The sequence below is a fragment of the Erinaceus europaeus genome, chromosome 9, assembly GCF_950295315.1.
Source record: "Erinaceus europaeus chromosome 9, mEriEur2.1, whole genome shotgun sequence".
NCBI lineage: Eukaryota > Metazoa > Chordata > Mammalia > Eulipotyphla > Erinaceidae > Erinaceus > Erinaceus europaeus.
Window position 1 is genome coordinate 26,247,039 of NC_080170.1, and position 15,603 is coordinate 26,262,641.

Consider the following 15,603-nt stretch of genomic DNA (forward strand, 5'->3'; position numbering starts at 1 on the left):
TTCCCATTGTTTTTGTTGCTGCTGCTGCTGCTGTTGTGTTGTTGAATAGGACAGAAAAACAGAGAGGAGGGGAAGGAGGGCTTCACTGCCTGCAAAGCGACCCCCCTGCAGGTGGGGTGCCAGGGGCTCAAACTTGGATCCTTGTGCTTCATATTATGTGCACATAACCAGGTGCACTACTGTCTGGCCCCCTATCACAAAATTTTTTTAACCACTTATCTGATGTTGGATATCTGGGTTGCTTCCAGGTTCTTGCAATTACAAACTGTGCTGAACACAGGTATAGACGGATGTCTTCTGATAGGTGTTTCTGTCTCTTTTGGGTAAATCCCCAGGAGAGGAATTGCTGGGATACAGGCTAGAGTTCCAATAAGTCTCCAAATTGCTTTCCACAATGAGAGGACCATTTTGCACTCCCAACAGCAGTGAAAAAATGTCCCTTTTTCTCCACATCCTCTCCAACACTTGTCATTTCTGTACTTTCTGATGTATGACAACCTCTCATATATCTGTTTTGTCTTCTGGATCTCTTCTTTGATGAAATGTCTGTCCATTTCCTGGCCCCATTTTCTAATGTGGTTGCATGGGGGTGTTATTTGTTTGTTTGTCTGGTTGACTGGTTGGGGGGGGGGTTGTTTTGTTTTGGTGCTTAGTTTACTGAACTCTATGTAATGATCCCACTAATTAGTAGGACTTAATAAAGTGGGGACAGGGAGGGAGAGCACAAAGTGAAACATGGACTGGACATGGTGTACTGCACTAAAGCAGAGGACTCTGGGGAGGGAGGAAGGGATGGACAGAAGGAAAATTCTGAGGGCCTATTATATAATGGAACCATATACGTATGTCAATGATTGCATAAAGCATTAACCTCCTCAAAAAAATTTTTTTAAAAAGTGAAGCATATTTCGGATAATGCTGATTTAAAAAAAAAGTTGGGAAAAACTATATATTTTCTGAAAGTTTGTGTAAATTGGCATTGCTATCTTAGTTAAATATTTGTATTCAATAGTAAAGCTATTGCAGCTTGGAGTAGTATGTATCCTTATGCATATGTTCATAAAGGATTTTAGGTGTACTTTACATCTTCATTAATATACATATAGACTATCAGATTTTGATTTTTTTCTTGACTTACTGTATATATGTATTTCAAAGAATTTGTCTAAGCTGTTGAATTAATTACATCAGTCATTAATATATTCCTTTATTATCATTTAAAGTTTGTATATTATTGTCTAAACCTACTTTCATTTCTAATATTAGCAATCTCTAAAGGTATTTCTTTCATCAAACTTGGGAATTTTCAATATTCTTCAATTTTAGTCTTACCCCTCTCTTTTTCTCAGTGGCTCCAGATACAAGTATGGTAGACTTAGATATTTTCTAGCTATTGTATAGATCACTGCTAATTAGTTTACTAGTCAACTCAATAATACCTATTGATATCTGCAGGTTCACTGCGTCCACCTATCAATGTTTTTATTCTAGATAGATTTTTCAACTCTTCAGTTTTCACTTGGTTCTTTTTAAAAAATATTTTGTATGCTCTGGAAGCATAGTAACCCATTGTACAGCTTGCATGTCATTATTTATTTTCTGACCCCTAATGAATCTGACAAACTGGAATTTCAATCGTAGTGGACATAAAAATGTCAATAAATTCATATTTTCTTTGGCATAGAAGTATAAAAGTTCTTAGCTTATTATATAACAAACCATTTTTAGTGTGATTGAAGGTTAAGGCATGTCTCAAGAAGATGAAAAATTAAGAACCATACATATTTGCATTTAACAAACATTTGTTATTTCTTGTTTGCAAACAGAAATTGGGCTTTAGAGTTTAGTGACTTATCCACAACTGTCATTGTAAGAGGAGGCATCAGGGATTCACAGGTTTATTAAGTAAATCATGTAAAGACATGCCTTAGAAGGAGAAAAGTTCTGGAAAATGTTTTGTTCAATCGGAGAACATAACTAAATGCACTATAACTTACCACTGACATATATCTCATTTGACCACTATTTTATTTTTTAATCTTTTATAGTTAAAAGTTATAATGCCTCCTGGTGAAACAATTGGGTATGTTTATCAACTCTGTCATCCTTTTTCGCCTGAGTTTATAATTAAAGATAAGAATAAGGAGGCTATAATGATAATCAGAGGGCCGTGTACGGTTTTCAGTTATCTCAACTATCTAACTTTTCATGTGAGTAATTCTTTATGCTTTACTGTTATTATTGTGTCCAACAAATTGTTGGTTGCTTGCTAGTTTGTATTGCCAGAGCACTGTAAGCTCAGGCTTATGGTGCTGCCAGATTTGAACCCCAGACAAAGTTTTTTGCATAACTATTGTAGTACTTCCCCACTTGGTGTGATTATTTTCTAATACATACAGTTTATAAATTTTATTAAAGAAAAGTAGAGCCAGATCTTCATTATGTTACTAAAACTAATTAACTATTTTAATTGAATTTCTAAATCTTTGCTTAATTAAGCTCTACAAGTCCAAGCTGCTTATAAGACATATTTTATGTATATTATACATAGTACCTGTATAGTACATATTGCACCTCTAAAACCAAATATTTATATATTATATATTACATATATATGCAGTAGTTCAATATTTATAATTAATATGTCATCACATATAGTTGTAAAATGTTTTGTGATGGAAACTTCTAATATAGTTTCTAATATAATAATGTTATTACTTCTAGTAATAACATTCAAGTATATAATATAGAACACAAAATATACACAATTACATATAGCACAGTATCACTAATACCAAATAATTAATGTCTAATAATTTACAATGAAATTCTTAAATAACTGGCATCAATTATAACTAATTTGTAGAATTATTAGTTATCTATATTTTAAATGTATACTTATCAAACAGGTTTTATACTTAACATTTAAAAGAAAAAGGAAATTAAATATAATGTAATGAACAATGACATAGCCTGACATTAACTATAGATCGTACTTTATATTAATCTAATTGTAAAAATTCTGAACTTGTTTAACATTCTTTGTTTGATTTATTCTCAGACTATAGCTAATATTTCTACAAAGCCTTGTGAAATTAACTACTAAATATAATTAAAACAAAGCATTTCACAATCCTTAACTAATATGAACATTCCTGAGCAACAAAGGATATTGTCTTGGTTTACAGGGAGACTCAATTTGAAAAAAAAAAAAAAACTACTCCATTTTTATCAAGTACATGTCTGCCAGGATTTTTAAAATGACTGAAATATCTAGTCAGAAAGTTGAAAAAATTCTAAGTAAACTAGTGTCTGTTCTTTTTTTCCTCGAGAAATATGTCAGCTCAGCTTTATAATACCTAAAAAGTATGAATTACAATCATAGTGAGATTACCTACAAAAAAAAAAGGAAAAGGATAGAATAGTCTGAAAAGAACTAATACTGAAAATAGATAACCTTGGCATTTTCTTTTCAGATATTGTCTCTAGATGAAGAAATGGTTATTGGAAAGATTTCAAATCAGATGAATACACTAATGGAGGGACTAAATGCCAGTGATGGTAAATTTGGGGTCCAGTTTCCATTTGATCTTGATGCTAAAATAAAAGCATTGATACTCGGAGCAAGTTTCCTCATTGTGAGTCTTTTTACTACATTTAGCTAGAAATAACACTAAGATTATTTATCTACCTTTGCAAATATTTCTTTCATTAAAATTTTTTATTATTATCTTTATTGGATAGAGACAGCTAGCAATGGAGAGGTGGCGAGATAGGGACAGAGACAGAGAGAAACCTGCAGCACTGTTTCACCACTAGGAAAACTTTCCCCCTGCAAGTGGGGATGGGGGCATGAACCTGGGGCCTTGTGCATTGTATCATGTGTACTCAACCAGGTGTGTCATGACCCAGTTCCCCTTTGAAAATATTTCTATGCAGATAATCTAGACCAATTGCTAATTTATCGGTTTCCTTTATAATTTAGTTCTCTGTCCCCAAATAACATCAAAAATGCTGTGTTCATACTGCTAAAGGAGTGAAAATTAAAGAGTCCTGAAAATATGACCATTGGTACTGAATTCCTTTAAAAAAAAAAAAAACCACCAGGGCACTGGAAAAAAAAAAGTTTTTAGCGAAATGCAATCTGACTTACTGCTATGATAAGTACCATTGGTACATTTCCTTTGAAAAATAGAACATCATTAATTTAGAAATGTCAGTAAGATAGTTCATCCAGACGGAAGTATTCTTTGCCATGAGCATAATCCACATTTGAATTCACAGTAGACCACGGGGGTGGGGGTGGGGGGTGCTTCAGTACTATGGTATATCTCACTCTCTTTGTCACTCTCTAAAAAAATGTCAAGCCAGAACAATGAAACCCCAATGTGGCAAAATAATATTAATAAAAACAAAATAAAACACAATAGATAGAAAAGAATTAAAGGAAAATCTCATTCTTCATTATATTAGATCTTAGGGGAAGAATGAATATAAGGGCTTATTTCATTTTCCAACTATTACAAGGGAACAGAAAATGGTAAGAGAATTATATAGCACTGGGTTATGCATGGCCTAGTACATAGTATTAAAGATATGGGGACAAGAGAAAAAACAGACTGAATAACATAAAATACAGAAGAGGAAATAATTAATAAACTGACAGATGTAGCAAGGAAGTTGTTCACAATGCAGTATAGACATAGAAGGAAATGTGAAAATCAAGAGTCACAGATAAGATGGAATAGAGAAAAAACAAATTTCCAGAACCGAGAAACATGAATCCAGTGATTCAGAAAAGAATCTTAAATTCAAATTCAGAAATAAATTCTCAAATAATATAATACCACAAGTAACAGTTCCTTGGATAGTGAGCTGCCTTGTATTGTGTGTAATTCAGGCCCGAGTCTGGGCCCACCACACTGAAGGAAGTTTTGGTGCCATGATCCCTTTCATTCTCTCTCTGCCTCTCTTTGTCTAAAGTAATTTGATGATGACGATGATGATAATGACGGTGATGGTGGTAATAGTGGTGGTGGTGGTAGTGGTGGTGGCAGTGGCTCAGATGACTATGATGCCATTTGCTATATGCCATGCACCACTATGTAAGAGGCTATGAGTGTCAGGATGCCGTGGGACATCTTAAAAGTGACGATAATGAAATTAAGTGTCAACTAGGAATTCTGTTGAAGAATATATCTTATTGGTAGAAATGTATAAAGTTATGAAGACATTTTCAATGAATAAAAACTAAAAGAATATTACCCAAAAAAGAGACCCCTTACAGAATTGGAGTTCTTTACATGCCATGCATCAGACAAGGGGCTACTTACCAAAATATATAAAGAGCTCACCAAACTAAGTGAAAAAAAAAATACAAAAATGGGGAGAGGATATTCACCAAAGAAGAGATTCAAATGGCCAAGAAACATATGAAAAATGCTCCAAGTCATTTATTGCCAGGGATATGCAATTAAGGATAACAAGGAGCTAGCTACCACTTCATCCTGTGAGCATGTCACACACCAGACATAATAGCAACAACAAATTCTGAAGAGGTTGTGGGGACAAAGGAACCCACCTGCACTGCTGGTGGGAATGTCGATTGGTCCAATCCCTGTGGAAAGCAGTCTGGAGAACTCTCAGAAGGCTAGACACGGACCTTCCCTATGACCCTGCAATTCCTCTCCTGGGACCACACACTCCCATTTAAAAAGATCTCTATATACATATGTTCATAACAGCACAATTTGTGTAGTAGCCAAAACCTGGAAACAACCCAGGTATCCAACAGCATATGAGCGGCTAAGAAAGTTGTGCTATATATACACAGCTATTAAAAATGGTGAGTCCACCTTCTTCACCTCATCTTAGATGGAGCTTGAAGGAATCATGCTAAGTGAGATAAGTCAGAAAGAGAAGGATGAGTATGGGATGATGCCATTCATAGACAGAAGTTGAAAAATAAAATAAAAACAGAAGAGAAAACACAAAACAGAATTTGGATTGGGTTGGATGTATTGCACCAATGTAAAGGACTATGGGGTGGGTGGAAGTGTTCAGGTCCTGAAACATGATGGCAGAGGAGGACCTAGGTATGTGGGGGGGGTAATAATGGTATGTGAAACGCTGAGAAATGTTACACATGTACCAACTACTGTATTTGACTGTCTACTATAAACCATTAATCCCCCCAATAAAGAAAAAAAACTCAAAGAACTTGAGATTTGTTTTAATCTTGGCACCACATAGGAAGTACTACAACACTGGGGAAGGAGTCAGCATTGTGGTCTCTCTCTCTCTCTCTGTCTCCCCCTTTTCTCCCCCCCAACTCTCTCAAAATCAGCCTCTTATGGTGAAGCCTGAGTCATGACAAAAAAATAACATTGAATGAATTTTAATATATTTAGATGTAATATATTTAAGAATAGTATGAGGAGAGGACAAAGGATCCTGTGTGGTTGGAAACTTTAGTACATTGAAACAGGCATTAATATTGAAATATGAAATAGAATTAATATTTCATTGTCTGAAATACTAATTTGCAGTAGGCCATAAATAGTTACATCTGTATATTGTTTTTTATTTGTGTGGTTTTTTAATTGCCACGGGGCAATAGCTGGGGCCTGGTTGTCAGCACTATGAATCCACTACTACTGGCGGCTATGTTTTTTTCTTCTTTCTATTTTATTTGATAGGACTGAGAGAAATGGAGAGGGGGTGAGAAGATAGATAAGTAGATAGATACATAGACAGACAGACAGACAGACAGACAGACAAGCACATGAAGACCTGCTTCACCACTCATGAAGCATCCTCCCTGCAGGTAGAGAGCAAGGATTGAGCCTGGGTCCTCGAACATGGTAATATGTGCACCTAGCATGGTAATATGTGCATGCCATCTCCCAAACCCTACATCTGTGCACTGTAGTTCCCATAAAGACCACTAAATTTAATGTAGAAATATATACCAAAAATTTACAAAATAAACTACGATACTACAAATATTTCTGTAATCAAAATAAGGAAGAAATAGTTATAGAAGAACAAGAAACACTGCAGTGCAAACAAAAAGCAAGTAAAAACACATTTTAAAGGAATAAAAATTAAAATTAGTAATATAATTATTAGGCTAAATGTAAAAATACCAAAATAGGCTGATGTTATCATATTGGATTTTTAAAATACAATTATACCGACTAGAAATCCTAGCTTACCCATGAACACAGGAAGCTATAACATATAACACTAACAAAAGAAAATCTGCCAAAGGATGACAACAATTCTATAAGCATTGCTTCCTAAATAGAGTCATAGAAAGGAAACCTGAGTGCCTATATTAATAATAAGGAACACAGACTTCCAAAAAGGAAATGCACTAGGGAGAAGGGGCTTGTAACATTAAGATACAAGTTAACTCGCAAAGAAGACATAAAAGTTCTAAGTCATATATATGCACCTAAACATAAAGTTAAGAATACTTGAAGCATAAACTGATATAAAAGAAAACTATTGGGAGTCGGGCTATAACGCAACAAGTTAAGTGCACATGGTGCAAAGCACAAGGATCTGAGTAAGGATCCCAGTTTCAGACCCCGGCTCCCCACCTGCCAGGGAGTTGCTTCACAAGCAGTGAAGCAGGTCTGCAGGTGTCTATCTTTCTCTCCCCCTCTCTGTCTTCCCCTCCTTTCTCCATTTCTCTCTGTCCTGTCCAACAAGGATGACATCAATAACTACAACAATAAAAAAACAAGGGCAACAAAAAGGAATAAATAAATACTTTTAAATTATTTATTTCCTTTTGTTGCCCTTGTTTTTTGTTGTTGTTGTTGTAGTTATTATTGTTGTTATTGATGTCGTCATTGTTGGATAGGACAGAGAGAAATGGAGAGAGGAGGGGAAGACAGAAAGGGGAAGAGAAAGACATCTGCAGACCTGTTTTACCACTTGTGAAGTGACTCCCCGGCAGTTGGAGAGCTGGGGGCTTGAACCAGGACCTTAAGGCCCGTCCTTGTGCTTTGTGCCACCTGCGCTTAACCCACTATGCTACCGCTTGACTCCCAATAAATAAATATTAAAAAAAAAAGAAAGGAAGAGAATAAGGAGGGGGAAAAAAGAAGAAAAAGAAAACTATTCAAATCCACAATTATACCTGAAACTTATACATTTTTTTTTTCAGTAGTAGTGAAGACATGTAAACAAAAACTGGCAAGGATACAGAGACATGAACAATGCAATCATGGGCCTGACCTAGTTGATGCTTTCAGAACACTAAAGACAAAAGCAAAATATACTAATCAAAATACACAAGTCAAAATAGACCATATTCAATACTATAAAATAACTTTAAAGCAACAAATTATTTTTCAAATATTTTATGTGTTTATTTATTGAACAAAAAAAGAGAGAGAAATTGAGAGGGAAGGGTGAGAAAGAGAGGCACCTGTAGCATTGCTTCACCACTGGTGAAGTTCTCCCATTCATTGCAGGTGGGGACCAGGCTTTCTGCACATTGTAACCTGTGTGCTCTACTGGGTGTGCCACTGCCCGTCCCATAAAGTAACAAATAATAAAAACATTCTCTGACCATGTTAAAATCAACTTGAAAATCAGTTAACACAAAGATAACTGAAAAACTTCCCTAAATATTTGAAAATTAAACTACCTCGTATAAATAACTTTTAGGTTAGGAAGTCAAAGAGGAACTTAGAAAATACATTGAGAAAAATGAAAATAGAATTGATCAAAAATGGGATAGGATATAACTAAAGAATTATTAGGGCCGAGCAGTGGCACACCTGGTTAAGTGCACATGTTACTCTACACAAGGACCCAGGCTCAAAGCCCCGATCTCCACCTGAAGAGAGAAAAAGCTTCACAAGCGGTGAATCAGAGTTGAGGGTGTTTCTGTCTCTCCTCCCTGTATCCACCCTCTCAATTTCTCTCTGTCACATCAAATTAAATAACTAAATTAAAAAAAAAGAGGGGCCCGGCAGTAGCGCAGCGGGTTAAGCGCACATGGCAGAAAGCGCAAGGACCTGCATAAAGATCCCAGTTAGAGCCCCCCGGCTCCTCACCTGCGGGGGTTGGGGAGTGTCTCTTCACAAGGTGAAGCAGGTCTGCAGGTGTCTATCTTTCTCTCCCCCTGTCTTCTCCTCCTCTCTCCGTTTCTCTCTGTCCTATTCAACAACAACATCAATAACAATAATAATAAGCACAACAACGATAACACAACAATGGCAACAAAATGGGAAAAAAATAGCCACCAGGAGCAGTGAATTCGTGGTGCAGGCACCAAGCCCCAGCAATAACCCTGGAGGAAAAAAAAAAAAGGGAAAGAAAGAAAGAAAATTATTTTTAAAAAAATTAAGAGAACTAAATACCTTTATTTAAAATAAAGATTCAGGGGGTCTGGCGGGGGAGGGGGACCTAATAAAAGTAAAAGTTTAAAAAATAAAGTAAATAAAAGCCAAAACTAGCAGGGAGAAAATAATGAAGAGTAGAAAAAAAAATTTTTTTGACTATGTAGATGAAAAACAGTGAAGCCAGAAGAGAGTTCTTTGCAAATCCCAATACAATGGGTAAAACTCTAGCTGACTACAAGGGATGTTAAATCACCAATACTAACGGCTAAAGAGAATTATCACCACCCATATAGTCTTTAAAAGACAGATAAGAGGGGTTTGGAGAACACTCATTTAGTAGAGCACATGCTTTAACATATGTGAGTACACAGATCTGAGCCCTGACACCAAATGGGAACACCATCAGTGACGGCAAGGGAGATCTCGTGGGTGTCGGAATGGAAGACACTAGCCCTAAGAGAACCTTTAGTAAACTAGATCAATACCAATAATAACAATAATAATAATCGTTATTGGCAGAGGTAGAGGAGTTAAATAACTATATGATAATAGAAGTTCTATTCAAAAGATATAATCCTAGGCTCGCATACACACTGTTCTCAAACTACAGAGAAATATGCCACACAGTTAAAAACAAATAAGAGGCATCCAGTGGTAATTTAGTGCAGAGCACAGGTTTTTGTTGTTGTTGTTGTTTTTGATGATGTTATTTTCTTTTCTTTTCTTGTCTTTTTTTTGTTGTTTTTTGCCTCCAGGGTTATCACTGGGTCTTGGTGCCTGCACTACTAATGCACTGCTTCTACAGGCTATTTTTCCCATTTTTGTTGCCCTTGTTGTTAGATAGGACAGAGAGAAATCGAGAGCGGAGGGGAAGACAGCAGGGAAGAGAAAGACACCTGCAAACCTGCTTCACCACTTGTGAAGCGACCTCCCTTTAGATGGGGTGCCTTAGGCTCAACCGGGATCCTTAAGGCTGTCCTTGCCCTTCCCGCCATATGCTTGAGAGTCTAGTGCCTTAGCCACTGCGCCACCTCCCGGACTACCCTTCCCCGCCATGTGCACTTAACGCGCTGAGCTACCTCCTGAACCCAAGCACAGGATTTGTATCTCTGAGGCATCAAGTTCAAGCTCACGCACTTCATATGCCAAACTAATATTCTGGTTTTATCACTTTGAGTCTCTATAGTCTGTCTCATTTAATAAATAAAATTTTATAACAAATTCATCACAATAGGAAATTCACACACACGCTTTCAATTTTTTATGAGATGTAGGAAAAAGTACCTTCACAAAGTTATTTAAAAGTTGAACTACAGGGGGCAGGCAGTTATCTATATCCAGTAACATCAACATTATTCTTAAAAAATAATTTATCAGGAGTCAGATGGTAACACAACGGGTTAAGCGCACAGTTCCAGCCCCTGGCTCCCCACCTGCAGGGGAGTCGCTTCACAAGCAGTGAACAGGTCTGTAGGTGTCTATCTTTCTCTCCCCCTCTCTGTCTTCCCTTCCTCTCTCCATTTCTCTCTGCCCTATCCAACAATGACAACATCAATAACAACAGTAATAAGGACAACAAAAGAAACTAACTAAATAAATAAATTTTAAAAAATTAATAATAATAATAATAATTTATCATTGTTATGTGGAAAACTGGGAAATGTTATACATGTACAAATTACTGTACTTAATGTTGAATGTAAAACATTAATTCTCCAATAAAGAACTTAAAAAAATAAAAATAATAATAATAATTTATCAGGGGCCAGGTAGTGGCACACATGTAAGACCAAATACATTTCCATGTTTGATGATGGTGGATTCAAGACCCAGTCCCATCTGCAGGGAGGAAAGCTTCAGGAGTGGTGGACCATTGTTACAGGTATTTGTCTGTCTGTCTGTCTGTGTATCTACCTATCTAGCTCCATCTTTTCCTCCTTCCTTTCATCCCTTCCTCTCTATTTCTGTCTCTAGGGGAGGGAGGCAAGGAGGAAGATGGCCCCCAGGAATGGTAGAGCCGTGGTGCAGGCACCGAACCCCAGCAATAATTTTCTTTGGTGGCAAAATACAGACACACACACTCACATTCACATGACACACTGGTTTAAAACAAAAGGGTTTGTTGGTACGCTTCTTAGACCCCTTCTGTTTCATTGGTTTAATCCCCGCTGCTTAACACTGTATTCTTTTTTTTTAAATTTTTTTTAATTTAAGAAAGGATTAATTAACAAAACCATAGGGTAGGAGGGGTACAACTCCACACAATTCCCACCACCCAATCTCCATATCCCACCCCCTCCCCTGATAGCTTTCCCATTCTCTATCCCTCTGGGAGCATGGACCCAGGGTCATTGAGGGTTGCAGAAGGTAGAAGGTCTGGCTTCTGTAATTGCTTCCCCGCTGAACATGGGCGTTGACTGGTCGGTCCATACTCCCAGTCTGCCTCTCTCTTTCCCTAGTAGGGTGGGTCTCTGGGGAAGCTGAACTCCAGGACACATTGGTGGGGTCTTCAATCCAGGGAAGCCTGGCCAGCATCCTGATGGCATCTGGAACCTGGTGATTGAAAAGAGAGTTAACATACGAAGTCAAACAAATTGTTGAGCAATCATGGACCCAAAAACACTGTATTCTATTTACATAACCACTGTTAACTAATCACCGCCTTGCCTGCAGGGTATTGGTTTAATCCCCACTGGTTCAGGATGTCTTTTTGCTCTGCCCCCTCTAGTAGTCACCCTGATTTCCACCACTGTCTTTTCGGGCCACCCTCTCTATGTCACATCCTGTTTCCACCCTACTTGGCGAGTATATATATAAGGACAGGATTGTGATTAGAGATAGCTTAGATTGTGCTGCGTTCCACATGAATAAAGAGATACTGTGTACAGCTCAGCCATGAGTCTCTGGTCTTCTCTGTCTCCCGCCCACGAAGCTAGTCCGGCAGATGTTGTTGTTGTTGTTGTTGTTTACAAAAATAATTCTCACAGTAGTCCAAGAAGCAAGTCTCAACTAATTTCAGGAAATGGGTCTTATCTTAAGCCTGGTGATGAGTAAACACTAAACTCAAAATTGATCAAGATAAATAATTCAAGTGTTTACACAATGGAAACTTATAAGCAATTCAGGGGTTGAAAAGCAATGCATATGACCACTTTCAAGGTCACATATCAACACTCTTGGGGCATACCTAAAAATGTTAAGTAGAATGTAACTATTTACTTATTGAAGAAAAGTGAAAAAATTAAGTGTTCATCCTCTAAAATAATAGCCCCAAGAAGGTAAGAAACTACTAATCAAAGATGATCAAATATCTACACCTGATCTCTAGCTGGAAAGGAGCTTCAACATCAGTAAATCACAAAGTTGGAGACTACTAAATTTTAAAGATCTTAAACTTCTACACCTTAAAATAAATCATATCAAACTTTCTAAAGCAAACAGTAAAGTAGATCCCATAAGCATTTCCAAGTAATAACATTCTTACATTATGAAACATTTTGTTTAAATGACAACAAAAGTATCAAATTCCCAATGGGCATGGACAAAGAAAATAGAAAAACAATTAAAATCATTAAAAAGTAAAGCCATAAAAAAAACATTTTCAAAAAATATGTAAAAGAGAAGCATATTATAAAAAGTGTTTAAACATTTCTTCTAGTTTATCATATAATAAAGTTTTTCATTATCAAAAATGTTAATGTTTACATTTAATTGTATGCTTTATTTTCTTTCTAGAAATTAACAAAGATGCAGGCAAGTAAATACGTCTGCTCTAGTTAACAGCAATGTACACTCTATGTAGCAAAAGTTACTTTAGTAAGTTAAAACAACCTAAAATTTAAAGTCCTGGATTTATTAAATATTAAATGTATTTCATAAGCATTTGATTATTGTATATCTCTGTGTACTTTTTAAGGCTCAAAATAAATATTTTCAAATAACTTTAATGATGCAAATATATATATATTTTTCTCTCTCTCTTTTTTTGCTTCCAGGGTTATTGCTGGGGCTTGGTGCCTGCACTATGAATCCACTGCTCCTGGAAGCCACCCTTTCCCTTTTGTTGCCCTTGTTGTTTATCATTGTTCTTTTTATTATTGCCATTGTTGTCATTGCTGTCACTGCTGTTGGATAGGCTAGAAAGAAATCGAGAGAGGAGAGGAAGACAGAGAGGCGGAGAGTAAGACAGACACCTACAGACCTGCTTCACCACCTGTGAAGCGACCCCCCCCCCCCTGCAGGTGGGGAGCCGGGGCTCGAACTGGGATCCTTACGCAGGTAAGGATCCTTGAGCTTTGCACCATGTGTGTTGAACCCACTGCGCCACCGCCCGGCCCCCATGATGCAAATATATTATTATCATAGATGTTGCATGTATCACTATGCTTTACAGCAAAAACAAGCAGGTTACTAGTATTTTATAATATCAACTGTATGCCTCTAAAAGGAATTTAAACCTAAATATTAATGATAGATTTGAGGGAAATGAAAATAAAACTTTTCCCCTTCACTACTCCTTTTCTTTATTGTGTATATAAATGACAAGATAAATAAAATGAATTAGAATTGGGAGTTGGGCGATAGGCAGCAGGTTAAATGACAAGATAAATAAAATGAATTAGAATTGGGAGTTGGGCGATAGGCAGCAGGTTAAACGCACGTGGCACAAAGTGCAATGACCAGCCTAAGGATCCCGGTTGGAGGCCCTGGCTACCCACCTGTTGGAGAGTCGCTTCACAGGCGGTGAAGCAGGTCTGTAGGTGTCTTTCTATCCCTCTCTCTGTCTTCCCCTCCTCGCTCCATTTCTTTCTGTCCTATCCAATAACGACATCAATAATAACTACAACAGTAAAACAACAAGGGCAACAAAAGGGAAAATAAATTTTAAAAAAAAAAAGGAAGAAGTAGTCTCAGTTTCAATCCTCCTCATCATAAGCCAGAGCTGAGAACTACTCTGGCTTAAAAAAAAAAAAATGGAGTAGAATTAATTACTGTTCTCAAGGAGTCTTCATATTTTAATTTATTGATTTGATGTATTTAAAAGTAGAAAACCAATCATTCATATGGCCCATAGAATATAGTTTTGCACAGATCTGTTTTTAAAAATTATTTCAGATTGCTTTATAACTATACTGTCATGATAAGATACAAAAGGTTATTCTTCCATCTAAGGTCTATGCCTGTTTCTACTAATAAACCAATCTCACTATATTTTTTATTTTCCTTCTAGGACTGCATGTATTTTAAACTCTGGTGTTAAGAATCTGTCTGAAAGTGTACAACACAGACTATGACCATTAAATTCTGCCAGCACTCAACAAAAAATAAATGTCACTGAGAACATCTAAATAAAGATCTACTTCTTTTTTTTTTGTCTTCTTCTTAATTTATTTTATGAGAGGGAAATAAAGTGAGAAATAGACCAGAACACCACACAACTCTGGCATATCCTGTGCCAAAGGATCAGAGTCAGACCTCACATGTGCACATTCCTTACTAAATTTGGAGCCACCTCCCAGCTGCAATAAACGTTCATTACACTAAAATCATCTAAATGAAAAAGTTTTCCTGCATAAGTCACACCAAAACTTAAGAGCTTAAAATTATAAGTTCACTTAGACTCAGGGTTCCCCTCTGAATACTAAATCATACTGCTCAAGGCCTGGCCCACTCACACAGTCATGTGTAGTCTTATTTATAGCTCTGTCAATAGAGGCAACAAGCCACATTAGCTTTCATCTAGGAGACTCTCCAATCTTTCACACTTGATAACTATGTTACAAAAGGAAAAAGAAAGCATGTTCAGATGTTCAGACGCATTTCCAGACTTTTCCTATTATATTTAACTAATGTTCCACTAGCTAAATCAATTCACATAGCCAAGCCCAGATGCAAAAAGTAGAAAAATTGGTCCAGAAAAAGAGAGAGGCAGAGAGAGAGAAAGAGGAAGAAAGAGAAATCTCACTGGGTAAGACACGTGCCTTGCTGTACACAGGGGCCAGGTTCGGACCTGACACCACATTGAGAAATGAGATGTTGTGAGGACCTCCTGTGTTGTGGTCACTCATTCTCTATCTAAATGACAAAGTGGCCCAGGGACAGAGGAACATGGCATCATGAATGCAGTGAGGACCCAACTCTGCCAAATATACATATCAAAATTTCTTTAAGAGAATTGCTATTAATGAATATTGTGGCCTATTCAGTATTCCCTCCCACTACAATCTACCTCTGCACA

At 36.8% G+C, this 15,603-nt stretch overlaps 1 protein-coding gene across 5 annotated transcripts in view; it reads left to right on the forward strand.

Moving 5' to 3' along the window:
• The window catches only part of LOC103109075 (phospholipid scramblase 2-like), a 37,385-nt gene extending 22,652 nt beyond the window's left edge, over positions 1-14,733 (forward strand). For all 5 annotated transcript variants that reach the window (XM_060196937.1, XM_060196939.1, XM_060196941.1 and 2 more), the window contains 3 exons: positions 2,049-2,210; positions 3,477-3,638; positions 14,596-14,733. In XM_060196937.1, coding sequence (XP_060052920.1) covers positions 2,049-2,210; positions 3,477-3,638; positions 14,596-14,625 — 354 coding nt within the window. In that variant the 3' untranslated portion in view covers positions 14,626-14,733. The remainder of the gene's footprint in view (positions 1-2,048; positions 2,211-3,476; positions 3,639-14,595) is intronic.
• The last annotated feature ends 870 nt before the right edge of the window (positions 14,734-15,603 follow it).